Raw genomic sequence first — 22,531 nt, 5'->3', positions numbered from 1 at the left:
ACATATACCACAAGAACCACAAAGCTGCACGTGACCCCAAAGGATGGGGAGCGTGTCCTGCTTTTCACACATCGCCTCTCCCTTTGCCCTCAGGAAACCCAGCTCTGCTCTCCCTGGTGCAGCATAAATCGGAGTGATGCTGCAGACACTGACGGTTTTACAAAGGCAGGAAGGATGGGTATGAGATTGGGATGGGATGGGATGGGATGGGATGAGATGGGATGGGATGGGATGCTCCTCTAAGAGAGGCAGTTTTGTTCTCTCATAGACACTTTAGGATCCTCCATAGACACTTTAGGATCCTCCAAGGTACCAACGACCTCAACCATGCCGGTCCTGCTTTTAGGGGTTGCATCTCATTGCTCCCCACAAGACTACAGTCCCTCACTGCTGTTAACCCCTTACTGCTCTCTGGACTGCAGTGACAAGTCAGCTCACACCTTGATCCCAAGGAAGTGGGATCAGGGTCCAAGGAGCAGGGAGCTCTACAAATTTTGGGTCAAAGGAGAAAGAGCGTTTATAAAAGATGATGACAAAATAAGATGATGAAGGTGGCCTGAGTTGACCCTACACTGATTCCCACCCTGTCTTCTTTTAAACATATTAGTTTTCGGCTTCTAGTCCGTTACCTACTTCATATATTAAAGTATCAGCTATGTGGCAGATTTGAAAGGACTTTTCATGGAGAGCAAAAACAAGGAGGAAAGGGGTACAGAAAGAGAAAGCTGATCGACCAGCCAAACAGCCAAGGGGGAAAAAACCTGCTGGATGGGTATACGTGGGAAGGAGGATGACAGGAGGTGGTGAGGAGGGAGAGAGAACAACTATCAGTGGCAACACCACCTGAACTACGTCTACTCCTGCTGGACAAACCACCCATCTGGAGGTAAAGAAGAGGTAACTGGGACATGTGTGAACTCAATGAATATGGGATAAATGGCTTTTACACTTCAGCTTCCCAGTTCAGATGTAGGCTTTTTAGCCTTAAGGTGAGCTCAATGCAGGAGCCCTGGAATTTGCTGCTAAATTGTACAACTCATGCTTTGGTTCTCTGCAAACTCTGCCAGCTGGTGTGATGTCCCTCAGGCATTTTTTATTTTTTATTTGCCTTTCTTTCTTCACTCTTTCAAAGTGCCCTGATTTTATACAAATAACCTAGTAGTTTTTTAAGTCATGAAAGCAGAGTCACATTGCCTCCTGCCAAAAGTTCATGTACAACCACACTGAAAAATAAACCAAGACTGAGCTTTAGTGGTCCACACAATGCTATACTAGAGATAACGTGGTTCTGCTGAATCCTGGTGTGAAGGGCTTAGCCTCCAGGCAGATGTGCTTACAAGCACCAGCACAAACACCTCTGGCACCAGAGAGACAACGGCGTCAGAGGAGCTGCGATGCTCTGGGGCAAATGGGGGTATTTGAGCCCAGTGCTGTATGTACCATTTCATGTACCTGTGCGGTGTCTGACACTTTTGAATGCTCCCTGAGTAAGTGGATAATAAGGCAAATCACAAGGTTTTGTGGAAACTGACTCAGCAAGGCAGAAATGGGCAGAGACAACATGCTCCCCACCACTTCAGTAACGAAACAGCTTGGCCTTGTCTACAGCAGGATTTAGAGGTGCGATTTAGCTGTCACAGGTTAATCAACATTTTCTAAAAGCCTCGTCTAAATAAACGTCCTACCCTGGTAGTGTGTTTATGCCCGTAAAACATATGGGAAGGATGCCCAAAAGCAGTGAGGGCTGGTGAGCAGCTCCCAGACCACCCTCATTGCCTCCTGCACCCATGGAAGAGTGGTGAGCAGAGGGAAATCTCTATCTCCCACTGAGAGGGATGCTAGCTACTGGGCATCCCCACTCTCACTGCCTCCAAAACAGTGGCACGAGCACCCAGCCCCTTCCCATGCCGCAGCATCAGGGTAAGCCTGCGGAGACATGGCTGGGCTGTTAACACAAACACATGGAGCAGGGCTGAGCTGAGTTACTGGGCAAAAATCGGTCTCGGAGCCCTCGGTTAAAGGAGGGCAGGTGCTTGTGTTGTGCCCTAGGGCATGGAGAGTTGCAGATGCACCACCAGCATCTCCTCCTAAACGTTTCCCTTCAAAAGACCCTGACAAAGACTTTGAAAATTGTCTAATAAACTTTGATGTCCATCTGGAAATACCAAAATGCAAAAAACCTGTCAGAAGTTGTGTGCCAAGCACTTGCCAAAAACCTGGCCCCTCCTCAGTGTTTCAGACTGAGTAGCCAGTACCGTCGAGCCTTCAGAAGAGCTCAGTCTGACCTTCAGCAGTGTTTTTTCCTGAACTGCCATTTTTGAAACTGACATTTGCCAGACTGGTCTCTGACAGCAGACTTGGTTAGGATAGTGGAGAAGAAATGCCCTGCAAATGCATTGTTACGTCCAAGCCAACAGCAAGGTGGTTTCACTAGCAGAACAGGTCCAGCAGAGAAAGGATGGAGGACAGTACAAAGTAATGCCAAGGAAATTATTTCCCAGTACTGATGAAAAGTTGTTCTGTTCTGGCAAAGGCCTGAGGGGGCAAAATAACTGTTTCCATACATCCATCATAACGCCCTCCACTTTTAAAAATCTATCCTACCATGCACGTGCTATTTTTAATAATTAGAATAAGGGAAAAATGTCAATACATTCTTTATTAGACTTGCCTACACACAACCATACCTCAAATGATAAACCCAGTTTTGTCATGCTGATGCAAATCTCTCAATACTAGGTCAAAGGAGAAGCTGAGAAACATAATCTTTGTGATACATCCAAGAGAAAATGAAGAGGTACTTGACTGCAGTCTGCAAGAAGTCTCTGACAACTGAGGACACTGTTTTGGAGCAGACAAAAGCATAATGAAATTCAACAGCTAGGAAGCAAACCCAGAAAAATGAAAACCAAGGAAAACAGTTTTTCACAGGACCGTAACTAATGATGAAAAGAAAAAGTGCCCAGCAGTGCTGTATCCTTGTTAAGTCACCTGAAGACCTTACATCAAGACAGGGTGTCTTTGGAAAAGACACGCTCCAGCTGAACCACGATTTATGTGCTTGGTTGAGGGAATCAAGGGGTGCAATGTGATGTATTAACGATAGGCCCAGACTAAATGCGTACAGTGGTTCCCCTTGCTTTGAACCTTTTTATTCTGAAGAGCAGCTTAACGTGGTTTGACTGAAGCCAATTTCTCAGTAACTTAAGTTATGCTGAAATAAATGTGGTTTATATGAAATAAGTGATCTGTACCAATTTAATTAAGTCTTTTTGAAGTCCTCTTTAGTTAAACCAATGGAAGTTTCTCCTCAAAGGCACAGCTTTTCTGAGCAGAAGAAAACAGCTACAAAGATCCAAGAGCTGAATATTGTTCTGGGAAACGTATTTATATTTTTGTATGTTTTCACAATTACATGCAGCTGTACTGACGGATCAGATTTCCAGTCCTTTCTAAGAAAAGTGTGCATCTGTTCTATTTATTTCCAGTCTCTCAAAGGATTCTTTAAAATGATGCTCTTTTATGTTGACCAGCTGTGGTGGTCTGTGGCAAGGCAATGCAAGGGTGTAACACAGCGAGGGCCAGTGTTTTCATATCGACGCTCCAGGCCCTCCCTTTCGCTCTAAATACTTGGGATACATTTTCAGTCTTCTTGATTAGTCAGCCAGAATAAGAGAGAAGGGGAAAAGGTCTACATTTTCAGCTGAGTGTAAAAACATCCATTGGTCAGCTTTCCCATGGACATCACAGGAGCATGGCTCTGGCAACGAACCTTTGCTCTGCTTTGCACCAGCCCCAGGCGCTTAAAAGGAGAGACTGTGCAAAGGCAGGATTTGGCAAAAATGAAGGACAACAGCCAAGGATACCTCACCCTGGTGAAACCCAGGCTTTGACCCAACTCTTAGTGTGTTAAACAAGGACAGAGAAAGCTGAGTAGCAGCAAAACAGAAAAACACAAGCCCCCTCCCCACAAAACTCAGCTTCTGCTGCAGCTTCTCAAGCAGTGACCAAACTGGTGCTTGCAAATACCAAGTGGCAACCATCCCAACAGCAAAATCTGGACCACTTGAGGGGAAAAAAAGCCAACCCCAAAATAAAACAAACCATTCCTGAGGAGAGATCATACTTCCAGCTTCCCAGAGGTTTACTCTTACTACTCAGATCTTTGCAAAATTCCCCAATTCCAGTGCCAGGAAACAACTCTGCCACAAAGTCCCGTGGCGCTGACTCGCATCCTATTCCTCGGAGTCAGCGCTGCATCAGCAGGACACGAGCCCCTGCGCAGCTGGGGAGCCGCTGCCACCGGCTGCCACACCAGTTGGCCTCCCACCCCACGCGGGAATCTCATCCTCTCAAACACAGAGACAGAAACAAAAAAGGCAGCTGGCTTCCAAGAAACAATTTCCAATTCCCTGATAGTAACTTACGTGCTAACACCCCTGCGCCCAGGCAGCTGACTGGAGATGTAAATCCCTGCAGAAGAAAAACCACCTTGCTCCATCCAGCGCTATCTATTAAAAGTGACAGGTAACTGTCAATGTTTAGAAGTAAAGAGGAGGCACTTACGGGTCTGAAGGATTTGAAGACTTTTTCCAGTATCTCATGGAGTGTCTTTTTCCCACAGGAGGAGATGTAATCCTGTGCAAGTTGCAGAAAAGGTAAGCAGTCCTCACTTTCGCTCCACACATGCTGAAAGCCAACAGCAACACAAGAAAGAAAAGACATTAACAGGAATTCATGACAGCCTTTCCATGTGATTTTATAAGGTGACATGTTGTAAACATCTGCCAAAGTACACTGGGCCTCCCGCAGTTCAGATTTACAGTGGGGATGGGTACTCGGACAAAACTTGATTTTATTAACACGATCCACCAGAAAGCATGAAAATCAATCCAGAAGAGAAAATGCCTTATGACTGCACCAGCAATGAAGGGTACACACACCTTGCACATGCACATTTTCTGAGTAGAAGTGTTTTTGTCTGGCATCAGCCCCACTCAGACCTGGAAGTCACATTGGGTTTTCTCTTCTTCTACATCATCTGCTGCAATCAAGCCCTCAGGAAGAGCTAAAAAATCTCTTTTGTCTTCCTGGCATTAGTGAAAGTGTGATGTGACCCTGGAAGTGGAACTTGATGTGCAATTCTCTTGACAATGCAGAAGAAAAGATGCAAAGTACACCCGCAGGTTAGACACAGAGCCAAGGAGAGACATTTGGGCGCTTACAACATCCTGACACTTCATGCCTCCCTCCCTGTTTTGAGATTTACTCCTCCTAGACCTGAATCTTCTCTTCCTGGGCAGGCACATTTAAACCCATTTGGGATATTCCTCTCGTTTTGGAGATGCCGGTACCCCAGCCTGGCTCTGTGAAGCCTCTCCCAAAATTGATGCTTATTCTCCTGCTATGAGGCTGTAGCAGGAACAATGCTGATGAGTGATGGTGGACGCACTCAGGCAACAACACTTCTTGCAACAAGAAGCTTGCAGCACACAGCATAAGCTAATGTATACTTTTAAAGACCTCCTTTTTGAAGACTTTGTGCATGGGACTGTCTTAGGCACTCTGCTACACAGAGAAGCGTAGTACTGCAAAATTAGTTTGAGACTCTTATACCTCTATTTTTGCACAGCAGCTCTTTTCCCCAAAGTGCCATGCAGCTTTTTACTGTGCTATAAACAGTAGGTTATGCTTAAACAAGGGAAGAGGACGGTCTCTCTGAAGCCTAACTAACATTCAAAGGAAGAGTCAGAACAACAGATGTTTCAATCCCTAACATAAGGCTTGCATGTCACCTTCCTGTTCAGTGGTGAACACCTGCCAGGGATGCAGTTTTACACTTACCAAAAGAAAACACTACTTAACATCACCTAAGCTGCATCTTTAAGTTGAAAACCGTAACTGCCTTGCTACAAAACTCCCTTGACCTACATTTTCGTTGCTGCTTGTTGCATTTTACAGGCATAAACACAGCTAAATACTTTGTTACGAAAAGAGCCCTGCCTTACTGAGTAGGTTCTGCTCTTTCCATATAACCAGAGTCATCTCTTAACCAGTCTGGCAATAAAAATAAATTCTTTACAGTCTTGCCAACTCTCAAAGGCACATACCACAAGTCTCATGATACTTCATGCCATCTTAAGAATCACGGGCCTTGTAATCTATAAATATACAACCAAATCTCAACTTGTTTACAAAAAAACCCAAACAACAAGGTCTGCACTTTGTGATTTGTATGGCCTAAAAAAAGCAGAAGGTACACAGAGTTAACTCAAACGAACCCTCTTTAAAATATCAAATGAACATTCTCAAATCACAACATTTGAAGAACAGCCTTGAGATTCTGGAGGTCTGGCCCACAATTTCTTAATACTTGGTTATTGCTAACCACTTAGTTATTTCTCATCTTTGCGTCAAACTTAAGAGCTGGATGTCTGGATGTTGCAGCTTGGCAGTTCATGGCTCATGCTAAACCTGTTGTAATTGTTTATATGTATAAAACGATTATAACCGCTTACATCCTGATTGTTGTTTAAATGGTGGCTTCTTTTGACTACCAGAGCTATACACAGGAGCTTCCACATAAATGAGCATCAGGTCCTGCCCTTTTATAAATAATAGTGGGTTCAACCCCAAGGGGAAGTTAACCCCGTGTTGTCTTATCATGTTTTTACAGTCTCTTTTCAAGCTGCACCACATTTTAAACTCCAGTGTGAATTTGTCAGCAGTAGCACAGAATAAGATAATCTAGCACAAGGGGAAAACCTGAGTAACTTGATCACTGAGCCTTTGAGCAGATTTTTTTGCATAGCACCATAAGGCAATAAGCAAGTAAGGCTTCCAACAATTTCCACATCTGCAGAAGATTTAAAACTTTGGCTGTAGCAACAAACACACTATGAAAGGTCTCACGTGCCATTAATGCGTGCATCTCATTCAGAAATGGCTCGATTTCACCCCACACACACACTCCATACACACCCCAAAACTCAAACATAATAGAGATCAGAGTTATAACACCTAGAAGTTCAGCTGCGTCTACAGCTCTCTGTGGACATTCAGTGCTGCACCAAGGCAGTGCAGGAACTGAGTCTCACCACTGACTCACACATCTCCAGAGGAATCTGCAAAAGGAATTTTGGCCTTTCAAAATAAAAACAAACGTAATTTAAGGATTCAGCTCCTGCTCAGAAAGCTTGAGAGTGAAGCTGCACGTACAGAAATGGTTCTCCTGGAAAAACCCCCAATGCCTGAGGATCTCTTCACGGTAGGAGAAGCATACTGCTGGCAAACTGGTGGACCAGTGTTCAGCCATGGCCGTGCAATTAAAAAAATATTAACCTCATCATCTGAGCACGTGTTTTCCAAGCTTGCCCAGTTTTGCTCACAGTTGCTTTGTGTCACTACAAAAGCTCGCAGCCACTGATTTCCACCTCAGCTGACCTAGGATCATGGTTGAATTATTTAGTTTAGCATCTACACACAGCACATAGCTGAGGGAATTCATAAGGTTGCGTCTGGAGGGGTTTGCTTTAGATGATTCAGTACTGCCAAGGTCACTTGCTGGCGCACCTTTTTCTAAGCAGCCCACCTGTTGAGCATAGCAGCAAAACTTTGTCTTGTGGGGATAATTCAACTTGCAGGAAATATTCAGTCTCACTGACTCTGTTCTAAAATATTACCTTGCATCAAGGTAGCATCATATTTTTATTTGCTTTATCAGTTACCTTGAACACCAGCAGTAACAGCATCAAAACAAATAATAGACTATAAGGCATAGTATCACAACCCTCACCCTCAGTGGTTATGACTGTACAAGTCCAATTAATTTTTTGAGAACACCATGAGCCTCAGGAGCTAAATTATACATAGTTCAGCTATCTAAAATGCTGATTCAGAAAGTTTTAGTGTCCAGGTGGTACTGAAAATGCCAATAAGCATCTAGCTGGGTCTTCTGCAATCCCAGCACACTAAAAACCTAGCACAAAGATACCTTTTCAGGAAATTTAAATGGTAAGATTGTTGTGATCTGGAATCTCTGATTTAAAAAAAAATTCAGAGTTGTTCTCCTCCAGACTGCATCTTGGCAAACTTGCCATGTTTTTCTCCTCCTCCCATTTAACTTCATCCTGCTCATCATTTCCTCCTTACAAGTGGGTTACCATGGACTTCTTTGGTGCCTCCTACATAGCTTTTTAAGTTGCATTATTATGAAATGAAGATGTAAAGAAAGAGAACAAGAATATCAGGCATCAGATGCTTATTAAATGGGAGGCTCCTTTATAAGAATCATGGGGTACAAAAAGGCCGTAAAGTGTGTCACTGTGAATTCTGTTTATATGTACTCACTTTCACACTCCATGTGTTACTGGAGCCATGCAACAAGGAAGGCTAAAGTGCAAATGGGAATCAGTCCCCTGGCTTGTATTAAGTCTCCTTAAAATAAACTTTAGTCTGTCATTGCATGTAGAAAAGAAACTTATCTTCTGGAACATGAAAAAAAGAAAATGACTGCAAAAAACAAGACAGCCAAGCTGGGAGCAGAAATGAAGTCCCACAGTGCACCAGGAGTAGAAAACAGGATGCTGGTGAATCAGCTCATTAGTGGTTCTCAATCACATTAAAGAGACACCATCAACAAGAAAAGCACTAAGAATGACACCTATCTGTCTGTCTTAAAAGTATTATTACTACAAAAAGTGCTTCAAGTAGTAATGCCAAGAAAAAGACAAGAAAACACTGCTTCTAGTTTTCCACTGTTTATGTTCTGCATTTGACAGGAGGAGTTGGCCCTTCTGCTCAGTTCTGCTACTGGTGCCTCTGGGCGGGGAGTCCTCCCCACAGCAACCCTGGAGTGAAAATATTTGCCAAAAAAAAAAAAAAGACTAAAATGTGGTTGCAAACCCACAAAAATTGGTCAGTGCTGGAAGCATGGGAATAAGGTCTGAAGCTGCTTAAGATTTTTTTTAAAGTTGATTAGATTTTGTTTTGAAAGAGTTTGCACAATTACTGCGCAGCATATAAAGAAACGATACAAGTCTAAGGAAAACAGTGAGCTTTGCGATTCCTGATATCGTCAGCATCCAATCACAGCTTTAGTTTAGAACTGCATTGGATTTGTATGTATCCCTGCTTAAGAGTACAGCAGGTATGGCCCTTTCTGGGAACGGGCATCTCTAGAAGGGAACAAGTGCTGGGACTCATAGGAAGGAAGATGGGTGTGCAGGGCTAGCCCCACCGTGGACTAGGAGAATCCACACCCAGAGATGCTCTACTGCCACGGCTGGGGCTGGGGCTGAAGGTCTCATATCCCTGGACAGATGCATAACTAAACTCCAGCTAACTTCTTTCATAATTCAGCGTGACCATCTGCCTGACACAACAAATAAATGTCCTGCTCGCTGGGATTTGTGGTCCTGGAGAAGGCATCTCCCTGCTCTTTGTTTCCATGAACCCATCTGTCAAATGGGTCCACGCTGCACTTACCTGTTGGAAAGGGAATTAATGAACATTTCTCAAGCAGGTCAAGGGATGAAAGTTCCTCCGGGAAGGACCTACAACATTCCTACAATAACGGTCTGTGCTAGAAGCTGTTGGTTTTGGGGTTGTTGGTTTTGGTTTTTTGGGGTTTTTTTTGTTAATAAATTTCATTGCAGTTAAGTGGAGCTTTGCAGGTTACAAACCCCGGGGCGCGATGCCGCTTTTCGGTCGCTCTTGTCGCACTTCTGCTCACCGCCGGGAGGGTCTGGGGGAGGGGAACACCCCGCCCGCCCCATCCCATAGCCACGGGTTGTGTTGCCGCTGCCTTTTCCGCACAAACTTGCCGCTGAACTCGGCGAGGGGCGGGGAGGGGGCGCGGCGGCGCCAGGCCGGCACCTGCCCGGGTCCCCCAGCCTCGGCGGAGCGGCGGGGGGGACCGCGCGGCCCTCCTGTCATCCTGACTCCATTTTATTCCTGCCCATTCTCCATTTGCCGTGACAGCCCTGCCAGTCCGCCCGTCCCTGCGCCGTGCCCCGGCATCCCGGGAGGACGGAGGGGGCCGCGCGGGGAGCAGCAGCTGCAGCCCCCGCGGGGCGCGGGGGGAACCCGGGGGGAAGGGGGCCGTGGGGTCGCACCCCTCCTCTCCCCGCCGGAGCCCGCAGCCTGCCCGGGCCGGGGTGATGGGGAAGGCGGGGGGGTCCCTGCCCGCAGCCCTGCCCGCGGGGCCGCCCCCCACCGGCAGCGGACTCCATTTTGCAGACTCTGGTGCGCGCCGGGGAGGATCCCCCCGGCCCCTCGCCCTGGCCCCGCCACCCCTGGCCCACACGCCGGCCGCCCCCGCAGCCCCGGCCCCGCCGCCCTCCATCCCCGCATCCCCTCCGCCGCCCCCCCTCGCCGCTCCCCCTCGGCTGCTCCCCCAAGCACCCTCACGGACGGAGGGGGGAGTGTCCCAAAGCGGTGCAGGGGCTGCCCGCCGGTCCACGCACACGCACGGATACCCACGCACGCCCGCGACCGCCCGCCCCCCCCCCCGCCCCCGGGTCCACTCACGAAATTGTCGCCGCAGGCGGCCTCCGGGCAGAGCACGTAGAAGGAGACGCCGGGCTCGGCGTAGAAGTCCATGCGCCGCTCCGTCTCCTCGGCGGCGATGAGCTGGAAGGGCGTGCGGGCGCACCACCGCTCCGCCGCCTCCGCCAGCGCCTCGAAAGCCATCGCCGCCGCCGCCGCCGCGATCCGCGCCCGCCCGCGCCCCCCGCGCGCGCCGCCCCGCGCCCGCCCCGCGCGCCGCCCCCCGCCGCGCGCGCCTCCCCCGCGCCCCGCTCCGGGCTCCCGGCCCCGGCCCCGGGGCAGGCGGGGGGGGGGGGGGGAAGGGGCGTCAGGGCTCGCCGGCCACCGCCCGGGCGGGGGGTCTGCAGCCGGCCGTTGGCTTGACGCCTTCTGGCAACTTGAGGGGGAAGCAGCCCGCCTGGGAGCGCGCTGCCAGCGGGACCGCGCCGAGCGCCGCTTGGCTTCCCGGCGCCGATCCGGGATTCCACCTCCCGGTACCCAGGCCGGCCGCCTGCCCGTGCCCTTTCACGCCCAAGGCATCGGTACCCCCTGCGCCTCGTTCCATGCAAGCCACCAGGATGCCAGGCGTTGGGCTGTCCGAACGCAGGCGGGCTCACCCCGTGACGTTGGAAGGCTTTGCGGCTGCTGTCAGCAAAGCTGGGGACCGAGGGGTTTGCGGTGAGGTTCATCTCGCTCTCCCTGGCGTATCCCAAGTGATTATCGACAAATCCAGTAAGGCATGTGAGAGAGATACGAGAGCTGATCGGCATGTATAAGGGGCCTGAGATTTGCGTCAGTGTCTACTGTGCCACGGAGGAAAAGCGCCGAGACCTGGGTGGGTTTTTGGCCAGAAACCCCCGACCCGCCAGAGGTGACCGGGTAGCACCGAGCCCGTACGCAGCAGCAGGTAGGAGCGTTGGCAGGGCGAAGGCAGCGCTGGCCTCTGAATAATGCCCAACAGCTGTCACTTGCCCCCAGAGCGGTGTTTAACTGCGTTTTCACCACGACTGCCACACGCACAGTGGATGACGTCTGTGTGACACTTTGTACGCTCCCATCGTACATATCAGTCAGCACATTCATGATTCGGCCACTGCCAAAGTAAGTGGTGAGGTTGCAAGCCGTGGAGGGAGTGAGGCCAAGCAGCGCAGCGCCAGCAAGGCTGCGGTGAAGGCTCCCGGCAGGCCTGGTGCATGCTCTGAGCGCTCAGCCTCACAGTCACCATCTGCTGCCCCCTGGGCTTCACCCAGCTGCAGACATGGGTGCAGCAAAACTCAGTACTAATGGCACCGCAGAGAAAAACCTCCACTGGCGTTGCAGCCAAGCACTGAGGTATCAGGAAATGCCAGTGACATGAGTGCTTGTACAACCGTAACTCAGCCCCTTTGTCCATGTGGGATGCGAGTGCCTGCTGTTTTTTCCACCAAAGGACGTTTCATTTATTCCATACAGATATTCTGGATATTGCCCTCATTCCTGAGGTGATATTAGAGTGGCAAGTGCTAAGCACCCCTCACTGCACTTGGAACTGTGCCGTGACTGTGCAAAGCATGGTAAAAATGACAAATGTTCCAAAACTCTTGGCCCAGGTGCCTCAAATCCCACAATCTGGGGGTGCTCTGTAGGTACTTACCCTGGTCCTGCCCCACCTCCCTTCACCAGGAGAAAACGAGGCAACATCAGTCTCCTGCCTACTGCACAGGCCTGGGGGAGCTGGGCGCAGCAGTACCCGCAAAGCACTCTGTGTGCGAGGTATCTGTGGAAGCTCTGTGACTTTTCAGAGAGCCCCGGGGCTGCAGCAGTAAGTCCTGAGCAGCTAGAAAGGAAATCCTAAACCACCTGCCATTTCCCAAAGAAAGCAGGTGTCCTGCAGAAACCCAAATGTGACCACAGGCTGTCAGGGCTCTGGGGGCTGGCAAGGCTGTGAGTCCGTGTAGGGCTTTGCAACTTCAACACTCTTTCAGCATTGGGTGTTTGGTGGGGTTTTTTCTCTCCAAATGTATTTACATAATTAGCATGAAAATAGGACGTGGAAAAATACAGCCCTTTTTCCTAAAACGTGACATTGTTGGCTTGCCTGCAACTGATGGGCAGGATGCCACCACCCAGGCAGACACCTCTCCTGCCACAGGCTGACCCCAATTCTGCCATCTCTTTGCTCTTCCACAAGATCCAGCCTGGATGTCCGTCCTCCTCAGAGACAGTGTTGGCATTGGGTAAGGACAGGTGGTAGGAGCAAAGCCTTGGCCTTCCCTCTTGATGGCAGGGCTACGTGCGGGGTTTGGGGCTGCCCAAGATGCGTGACCTTGTCCTCCCGGCTGGCAGTGCCCTGGCCCGTAGCAGCAAGGGGAGGTCAAGGCTGCATTGCAAGCAGACACAATTTCAAATAAATGAGGTCCCAGTGTTAACAGCTATGATATATGTGCATTTTCAAAGCCCCACATGAATGTCTTTTTAGTCCTTAAAACACTGCTTTGAAGTATGTGCTGTTTGTTATCTCCCTTCTGTGGGGTAGGGAAGCTGACAGGTTTCGAATGAGATTTAAAATATCTTATTGCAGCACGCGCCGCAAAATCCTTTGTCACGTCTGACAGCATAGCCATTCAAACCAGACAGCCATGCTTATTTGTTTACTTACATGTGGCAAATTTATTTGCCCTTACACCTGTACCCCAAAAGCAAATTGGGAAAACAACCCGGTAAAGATGGTGATTTTGGCAATGCTAGGAAACAACCCACAAAAGTGCAGAGCAAGCCAGGCTCGGTGGCCCTGGGCTGATGCCAGGGGCCGGGGGATGGCAACGTGGATGCGAGGCAGGTACAGTGCCTGTGACACCCATCTGACTCTCTGCAAGTCAAAAGCAGGACTTGCTGCTCGTTTGAGTAGACATACTCTGTCTAGACCAGCAGTGTGTCTACGTACTAGACCAGCAGTGCCGTACTATGCCGCAACTTTTCCAAAATACTGTATGAAACGCATTCATGGCTTTGCTTCTGACTTGTTCCAAATACCCATGAGCACCCACCCATGCCCTGAAGGATGGGCACCTAAGGGGAGCAGCTGTCTTCTTGGGAGAGGAGGAGAGGGGAGGTCAAGGAGCTGTCTGCTGTGGCAAGGATGGCTTGCAGAAGGGAAACTGCACCAGAGCGAAGGTATTTCCCCCTGCCTTGTGGGGATGCACTTCCATTTCCATCTCCCTCTGGGACACAGCTGCTCCAATGCTTTCCATCACCCCGATCCTGGCCATTGCAACATCAGGGAAATGTTGCTAGATCATTTCAGATGGATGCCACTAGCCAGTAACTATTGCCTACTGGAAATGGCATTTCACTGTGAAGAGTGCACAGAGGGTATTAGGAAGGGCAACCGTGTGCACTGCCATAGCCAGCTAGTTGAATCAGAAATACAAGTATTGGCATTTTACAGGTGACTTGGTTTTATGCAGGTTCTCCACCTTCCCAGAAATGAAATTGTCAGGTCAAAGGTGAGTGACAGGGTGAAGGCTGAGTGGATAAACCAATTTTGTGCCATTTGTGTGGCTTGGAGGAGGTGTGGAGGGGGAGGTTTTTAAAGTATCGGGTACCTGGCTCCCAGGAATTACCTTTACAAAAGCCCTTGCCTCTGAGATGCCTGGTGGTGAGCATGGTCTAGAACTCTGGAAACTCAGCAGCCCTGTGCTCAAGTGAGGAAGGGAAGAGCACCCTGCTAGGTGTTTGCTATTCCCCTGCTCCCCCAGGACACAATGACATTAAATGATATGGGGAAAAGGGACACGGGGTGGGGTGGGGGTGGGGGTGAGAAGCTGCAGAAGGTGGAGGAGCAGAAGGGTTTCTGAAATGTGTCAGACAAAGGTAACTTGCCCGCAGCTGTGGTGTCTCTCTGAAACACTGAACCACTGTTCTCCTCTACAGCAGGTCAAAAATCTGACAAATCCAGCCCATGGACTGGACACCTTCAAGGGTTTTTTTTCCCTTTTTTTTTCTTATGAAGAGCCTTTATTGGTCTGCTTTTGGTAAACTGCCAAGCAATCTGCATTAATTTGCCTGACCGGCTGTAAGAACCCGATTGCCCTCCCACAGCCCTCATTACGCACCCTTCCTGCTGATCTAAATACAGAAAGGTCAGGAGGGTGAGCTCCAGTAAATTATTAGAGATACACCCTTAACTGCTGTGCTGCGTGGGCTTGTTCTCTTGCATCTTTACACTGTCCCCACAGTCTGGTCTCCTAAGGAAAGACTGGTTCCTTTGCTTCAGAAGAGAAAAGGATGAAGAAATCCTAGGGGTAAAAAATGGGCAAGGGGGGCTGATCATGGCTAAGCCCTCACAGACTTTCTTTACAATCTTTCGAAAAAGAAAGTATTTCTTAGCTTTATCAGTACTGGCTCATTCACAGCATGCATTTCACATGTCCAGAGCCTTGACTATTGCACTCGCTTGAGAGAGGTGCTGAAACAGCTGTCCCTGCAAAAGCCTGGTCTATGCGAGGCTTTCAACGGTGCTTGCATCACAGCTCCACACATTTTCACTGAGCCTGTAACAGCATGAAACATCTTACTGTAGCACAGCAGCAGTGGGTTCTTCCAGGGACTCAAGCTGAGTGACTATGGCCCAGCAGATCCGTTTTTAACTACCGAGCATCTAAATTGAGGTTACTAAAAAGTGAAAAATTCCTGGCTGCTGTGATATTTCCAACCCACTATCAGGTGCTGCATCCTCCCTGAGCACACCAGCCCCAACCACATCATCCCCCAGGCTGGAGTCCAGGGTCCAGCATGCTGGTATCCTGCAAATCGTTCCCCGCCTGACTTCCTTGCTGCTCCTGAGGACGCTCAGCTTTCCAAAGCATCTAGACAGCGATTTGTGGTTTTCTTGTCTTTAACGAGGAATGCAGCTCTGGCTGTGTCTTTGCTTTGAGTTGCTTTGTTTTAACCCATTGCCATAGTAAATGGAGTTGAGGAAAGAGCAAGTAAAACTGTGAAGAATGATCCAACCCAAGACGATGTTGTAGAGGGAAAGTGAATTAGAAATGCACAGTTTCTCAAATTTTAGACTACCAAAAAATGTTAGTTAAAAATCTATACAGGATAACAATTCTGCTGTTCCCACAAATCCTGACATCCTCCTTTTGAAGTAAAAGGTTGAACATCCTATTTGGCAGTAAGAAATCCAGCACATAAATAGTGATGAAGATCTGGACTATGCAGAATACACTTGCTAATTAGCAGCTTTCCCTGGTGGTATTGCCTGCTCCAAAATATGAACTTGTTTCAAAAAGCCATCAAACAACCCCCAAATCTGTCCTTCTCCAAGTCCCTGCTTTTTAGGAATAAGAAGATCACGTGCTAAATGTGAGGGGGATGCCCTGTCATCTTCCTGGTCCTGCGGGCAGACAGTTTTGTAGTCTGTTGCTCTTGACACCCAGACCAGCAGCATCACACCACACTGTTGGGTGCCATGCAGTAACAGCGGAGTGTCTCCAGGCTTGATAGTACTATGCATTTATTAAAGCAATGGCACATTGCATTTATGAGCAGTGTACTGAAATATGATGGAAATATTTGATGACTCAGCAAACTGAGGGTGACACAGGAGGCTGGATTCACTGTGGATCACTTCACCTGAAGAAAATACCTGAATGGCATTTTCATCCATCCTCCCTTTATTCTGGTCCTCAAAGCCCTTCCTCCTACTGCACCCAGGTGAAAACATCACCAGCTGATTTTGAAAGAAGTTGATTTTCCTTGAAACTTTCTGAAGCACAGACTCTGTACACATTTAATATTCAGTGACCTTTTGAAAATGGCATGACTCATCTCAAATATACAGGTGACGGTAGGAATGAAGAGTTGTGAACTCTGTTCAGGGCTGGCCAGCTGAGGGTCAGCAAGCAGCCAGGCCAGATGTGGCCAGAGATGAGGCTTCACGAGCCTGGGCTGGATACGGGTGTGGATAACTGGCTAGCTGAAAAGGGTCACATAGACATAGTCCAGCTGGCTGAACAAAAATGCACATCGCTCTCAGCTTATCTGAAGTAAAGCAAAATACACTGTCTTTGGCTGTCCTTGTTACACAATAACAGGAAGATTTTGGTGGGAAAAGAATGTTGCAGGTGGGAACAGAAAACTACAGAAGAGAAACTAGGGGTGGGCTTGGTATTTAGGCAACTAACCAATAATGAGCTTAACTTTTGTAATATGTATGAGCTAATTATAAGAAGGCATAAAAGGTGACTGTAAGAGACAATAAACGAAGTCTGCTGATCACTCATATTGAGCGACTGTGTCTTCCCTCCGTCGCAACATACGGGGATGGGAGAAATGGGGAGGAGAGCACTGGACACCTGCTGCCCTTGCATCTTTTTTGGACGTAGAGGTTGGCACTCCACAGTTCTTGCCTTTTTCACCAGGAAGTATCTGCTAGCACTATTGTTTATTGTTGGATTAGTGTAGCCATGGGCACACCATGTGGCCAGGCAAGCCAAGTGGGGGGTATATTATGAATCAGCTTATTAAGACCCAAAAGGTGATTTTGCAAAGACCTGAATGACATAAGGCACTATAATCTCTTCAGGCAAACAAACAGGATATCTTGACAATTTGTGATCCTTTATGATATTGAAAGGGCACTGTCCCTGATTTTCAGATGAACTGCTTCACTAGTATAGAAGATATTCTCATAATAGTCTCAAATTAGTTGATTGCTTGAAGTGCCAGAATCCTTAATGCTCTGCTATTTTAAACATATGGAAATTGATTCAACACTTATCATCTATTTAGAGATGTAAATTTATTGAAAAAGATGCCACTTCTTCCTAAGCTTCAGGCAAGCTCTGATACTTAGCTTTCTGGGCACAAGCAGGTTTTTACGAGGACTTGTGATTTTAACTACAGTGATTTATTTTCCTTCTAAAGGCTGGCAGAAGCAGAGGAAAACTGACTGTATTGTCTACAGAGAAAAAAAAAGATAGTGGTGCAAGCACTGGTGTGAACTGACACAGATACGGCAGTTTCTAGCACATCGTACCCTGAGAGTCTTTTCCCTAGCACAGACACTGACCCAGACCGTGCCCCAACTTCTGTTGCAATTGCCCTGTCAGTAGGTCCACACTGATGTTGGAAGCATCACTTCTGTTACGATCACTTGCTTTAGGGGAAGAGCAACGAAAAACCGAGCGCAGGCAGTGACAACAATGACATTGGCCACGTCAACACCCCATGGCAAAGGAAGCTCCCCCCTTCCCAAATTTAGCCTAAGCTTCCAAAACCAAAAAGCATTGGTCATTCATCTGCAATTAAAAGCTCTTCTCTGAGAGTCAGACTGGTTACTGACTTCAGTCTGTTGGGATACTTTCCTGCATGGGCAAGCCCTGTGTTGATGTCATGGGCATGAGGCTGCTGTTAGGATTAGCTGAAAAAATCTGCAGCCTGGTCCTAGCTCGGCTGCTGACAGCCTTGTTTTTGATTTGGCGCAGTCACTTAGCACCTTATAAGATGGAGATTTGTATGTATTACATAGGAATGCTGTTCGTGCCTTAAGGCTTGTGAAAATAGGAGTTTCTCCTGTGGAAAAAGATTTTTTTTAAAAAAAAGTGGTTGTCTCAGCTATTTAATCATGTGTTATTATTCAGCATGATTCATATATTAATACCACACTGAGAATGTCTCTATAAAGCCTAATATTATGCTTCTGGGATTAAGCAATGTTTCTTAGTGTGTTTCTTATCCCAGTATTTTTGCAGAGAAGCTGGAATGGGGCCAGTTCACACAAGATGCCTACACACTAGTGGTTAGCTCAGGTCAGGTAAGCACTTACAAAGTGAATGCCCCAATCATCCCCATTTACCCTGCTGTGGTTTACATCATGGAGAGGGCACACAAAGTGGATCCCTCTCAGATGAAAGGTGAATGGTGCACACGCTGCTGTCTCAGTACTCTTCTGCATTATGGATCTGCTCCCAGGCTGAACTACTTGCTAGTGTAGAAGCAGCTACAGCATGTTTACTGCACCTTAAAATCTCTTGATGGCATTTGGGAAGCGAGTTCACTGGCTGGTTTAACTAACCACCAAACCTGGAATCTTGACTGGCTAATGTTTAATCAGGGGCTTTATTTTCTTGTTTACACCAGTTTGTTTATGATGCTGAGTCCAGCCTCTTTAGCATGGAAGAAAAATCTGGCTCCATTCCTGAGGTAAAGCACTTTAGACTTTTGCATAAGCCTGAAATAATTAATTTGGAGTAAGACAGGGTTACCACAGCACTGGGTTTTGGAAGCGCCCATTTACTTCTGGGGGTCAGGTTCAATCAGTATCTTTTCTCCCAGTGGGAACTGGTGATCTCTCTTTAAGACCCACTAGCTCCCCTTCGAAAAGAGTAAGGAACCATCAGAGCCTGCTGCTGCCGGGTGGTCCCCATCCCTACCCTTCCTTTCCTCCTTTGCTCTCTGCCATCCAGATCCAAGTGACCAGCTTTCTTCCCTAATTACGCACTGGCTGCATTCTTAAATATGCTTCTTACATCATGAAGGAGAGGGTGACAACCACCAGCATGTCTCAGGGCATTCAAAACCTCTCCCCCATGCCAGTGACCTCTCACGTTGGTTGTGCTGGTCTGCTACATCTGGCTGATGGGACCCTGTGGCTGGCATCATTGAATGGACACTCACCTTCGTGTCCCATCCACCTCAGCCCCATCAACGGCCCTGCTGTCATCTCCTCTGTGCAAACTACTCCCAAACCTCTCTTCCCATTCAGCTTGCTATCACACGCAGGGGACAACCTGTGGCTCTGGAATAATTGAAAATTTTGGTACGCATCCTACATGCTTACAAAGTATTGGCTGCCTTTGTTACATGCAATGAGTGTCCAGGTCTCATATTGCAGTCTCTGTGTTCCTAGCACACTATCATGAGACTTATTTGAAGCATTGGAGTAAAAACCGTGCTGCTCACTGAATTATTTGATAGCTGTTTTCCTAAGCAGGTGCTTTTTACTTCTGTTAGTGATTGTGATGTCTGGCAGTAGGAAAATGTTAAGGAGATACCAGAGATATGGTGGAAAAAGCCAACTCCCAAGTTACAAAGGGATGACGGCAGAATTTACAGCTGGCTGGGGTTGCAAAGAAGTGGACAATTAGATCTTACTTGCAGTACACAGGGAAGGTTTTCCTTCAGACAGGCCCTGTACAAGCGTACCGCAAAGGTTTTCACACAGGCTCCTACAACAAAGCTAGCTGGTCTGGGAAGAAATACAGGTCAAAATCTTCATGCAAAACTTTTGACATATTTAGTGCATTTTTACACTCTGCCCTTTAGAAAGCTATTTTTACAAAAGTTTGGGAGAATTAAAATTACTGGCGGATGTACCAGAACCTATGCATTCTGTGGGATTTCAAGTCAAATTCATACAACTCCTTCCAAGCTATCCCATCAGTTGTCTCATTTAGCTTGTCAGTACCATTTTTAAAACACATGGTTCAATTAAATCCAACAGCACACAGAAAAAAACACATCAGCCTCACTTCAGCCCCTGCTTCTACCACCACCTGCCCCAAAAGTCCCTGACATGGGTACCCCCACTAAGCACAGCACACAAAAACTCACTGGCAGAGATAAACGAGACTTAGCAGGGCCAAACATCTCACCAAAACTCTTGCACAAATTCCTTTAGCAAGGTATTTTTAACTGCTTTTATTTCTCCAAACTCCACTTCTCCTGGCCACAGGGCAATGGTAGCAATGAATTTTGTGTTCTATTTACAAAGCTGGGAGATCAAGTCAGGCCAGGCTAGCTCAAGCCACAGCTCCGCCAGAGAGCATCCTCAATGTACGCAGCAGCAGCAGCTTGAGGTGTTCCACCCTCCCCCCACATCTTGTCCTTTCTTTCTCTGTTGTCCAAAGGAATACTGTTTAGTCCCAATAAAGGCAAAGCCGAGGAGGGGGAGGGAGGTCTCTTGTCACTTACAATAAATTTAGAGCCAAATTGAATACAGCTAACGCATTTGTAACATATCAACACCCACTCCCTTTCCTGTAAATTCCTGCAGACCTTTGGCGGCAGAAAGCCTGCATGTGCTAGAAATAATGGAATTACAAAAGAAAGAAAGGAAGGGAGTGTAACCAGTGGGAATAGGAAGAAATAGCTAAACACATACCTTTCAATTTATATACACACCCTTCTCACATAAACCAGTTAGTTATCAGCTAACTAACTATTAGTTCGTTAATCAGCTTATCTTCTGAGAACAGGGTTTGGGTGTATAACAGACCTAACAACCAAATGTTTTAAGTTCACACCTGTCCCAATGATTCCCCAACATTGTAGCTTTTGCTTTGAAGGCAAACATCACCAATGCTCTTTTTCCTTTGATATTGCATTTATTTGTGTGTCTATAAAAACCCTGTAAATAACCAGGTAGATTCAAGATGTCGTCATTCATTGTTAGGATCCCAACCCAAGACGCTCAGTTACCAGCAGAAGCCTACAATCCCATCAAGATGCCCATTGCTGGGCAGCTGTGCTCTCCATAGCATCGCTCTGACTCAGTGGCTAGCAGGAAATGCATAGCACACTAAACAATGAAGCGCAGGCAATTACTGAAAATAAGTGTTCTTCATTACAAGTAATTCCAGGCTACATTTCTCTTAGTTTTCAAATTAAAAATAAAAAAAAAAAAAACAAACACCAAAAACACACATGCATGAGTTGTTGAACTTCCATTATTTTTATTCAAATAAACGGACTTTGAAGGAGGGGAAAAAAAAATTACAAAGCTTTAACTACTTCGATAACATAGCTATAACCAGGCATATAGCTAGTCCATAGTAAAGCAAACTGTGCAAATCAGCTTAGGCACAGCATCTTCAAAACAGATGTACTACTCACAGTTAAGCTTTGAGCTATTCCAAGCAATCTGACAAAAATAAACATTTTCCTATCCATCTGCCTTCTCAAAAAAATCAGTTCAACCAAGACCTAAGGGGGATGCTTTGGCGGAACAAGAAAGGGTAGTGCTGCACACTCTAGCAAATGTGTGACTTTCATTAGGGGACTGGGACACCTTCTGCCCAGAGGCAATTGTGACTGTGGTTTCGCTGGAGTGACTCAGGCCATGCCTGCTTGTAGGGCTGGTCAGCCTGTGGGGTGGAACAAGGGCAGAGGTGGGTGGAAACTTTTCTGCACATCACTAAAATCTGAAACACAAGCTCAGGCACTGCTGCAATCCTATTTTAAGGTGTCCAACACAAACAAGCAGGGGACTGAATTTGCCCCTTTGAAAGCCAAGCCTTTTTATAAAAAATATTATAACAGTATTTGAAATGATGAAAATCTAATTCAATCAATTTAAATCAATATCGATTATTACTTTTAAAGCAATTCTAGTTACGGGAAAAGTCGTAAGCAGTCCGTGTTTGTTGGTGAAGTTTTAAGGAAAGTCAAACCATTGAAATGGACAAAGTCACTGAACAGAGGAAACCACCAGAAAGCTGTCTTAAACGGCTTGACCTCACCATAGCCAGTAGGCAGCGCTCCTATGAATGCAAAGAAATATTTAGTTCCTGTTCATTCAGATAATTGCATTCCATATGCACTGTTAATTCACATTTAAACTAATTGGCATATAAAAATGTTCCTATTTCATGTGGAAAAATTAGCATTAAGGTGGTAAGATCTGCCAGTGCTAAAATCCTGCAGGATTAGAACCTACCAGGAATAATCAGGAATACTTTGTTTCATTAACAGATTTAATCAAAACATATTTTAGTAAATTTATTTCTCCAGCATGTTGAAGATATTGCAACTAATTAAAAGAATTCTAAATAACTGCTTTTCTGCAAGTAATTTGAATTCCAGTTTATATCTAAATAAAACTTGCTGGAAAACATGAACAAATAAACAACCACCTAATAGGATGGAATGGACAATGTTTACTATTATTTAATACATGAAACACAAAATTTTAAAAGCCCTAGTCAAAATGTCAGGCTGGTGATGGCTTTAAACACAC

At 46.9% G+C, this 22,531-nt stretch overlaps 1 protein-coding gene across 3 annotated transcripts in view; it reads right to left on the bottom strand.

The window, feature by feature from the left end:
• The window catches only part of MTURN (maturin, neural progenitor differentiation regulator homolog), a 67,047-nt gene extending 56,290 nt beyond the window's left edge, over positions 1 to 10,757 (bottom strand). Inside the window, exons 1-3 of one of the 3 annotated variants that reach the window (XM_055707911.1) lie at positions 10,531 to 10,757; positions 4,567 to 4,689; positions 891 to 2,841 (exon numbers count right to left, since the gene is read on the bottom strand). In XM_055707911.1, coding sequence (XP_055563886.1) covers positions 2,689 to 2,841; positions 4,567 to 4,689; positions 10,531 to 10,692 — 438 coding nt within the window. In that variant the 5' untranslated portion in view covers positions 10,693 to 10,757 and the 3' untranslated portion in view covers positions 891 to 2,688. Of the gene's footprint in view, positions 1 to 890; positions 2,842 to 4,566; positions 4,690 to 10,530 lie in introns of those variants that run through there. The other 2 variants (XR_008731832.1, XM_055707912.1) reach the window with 2 other exon arrangements.
• Positions 10,758 to 22,531: the final 11,774 nt, after the last annotated feature.

This window comes from Falco cherrug, chromosome 4, assembly GCF_023634085.1.
Source record: "Falco cherrug isolate bFalChe1 chromosome 4, bFalChe1.pri, whole genome shotgun sequence".
Classification (NCBI taxonomy): domain Eukaryota; kingdom Metazoa; phylum Chordata; class Aves; order Falconiformes; family Falconidae; genus Falco; species Falco cherrug.
This window is presented reverse-complemented; position numbering and strand designations above follow the sequence as displayed.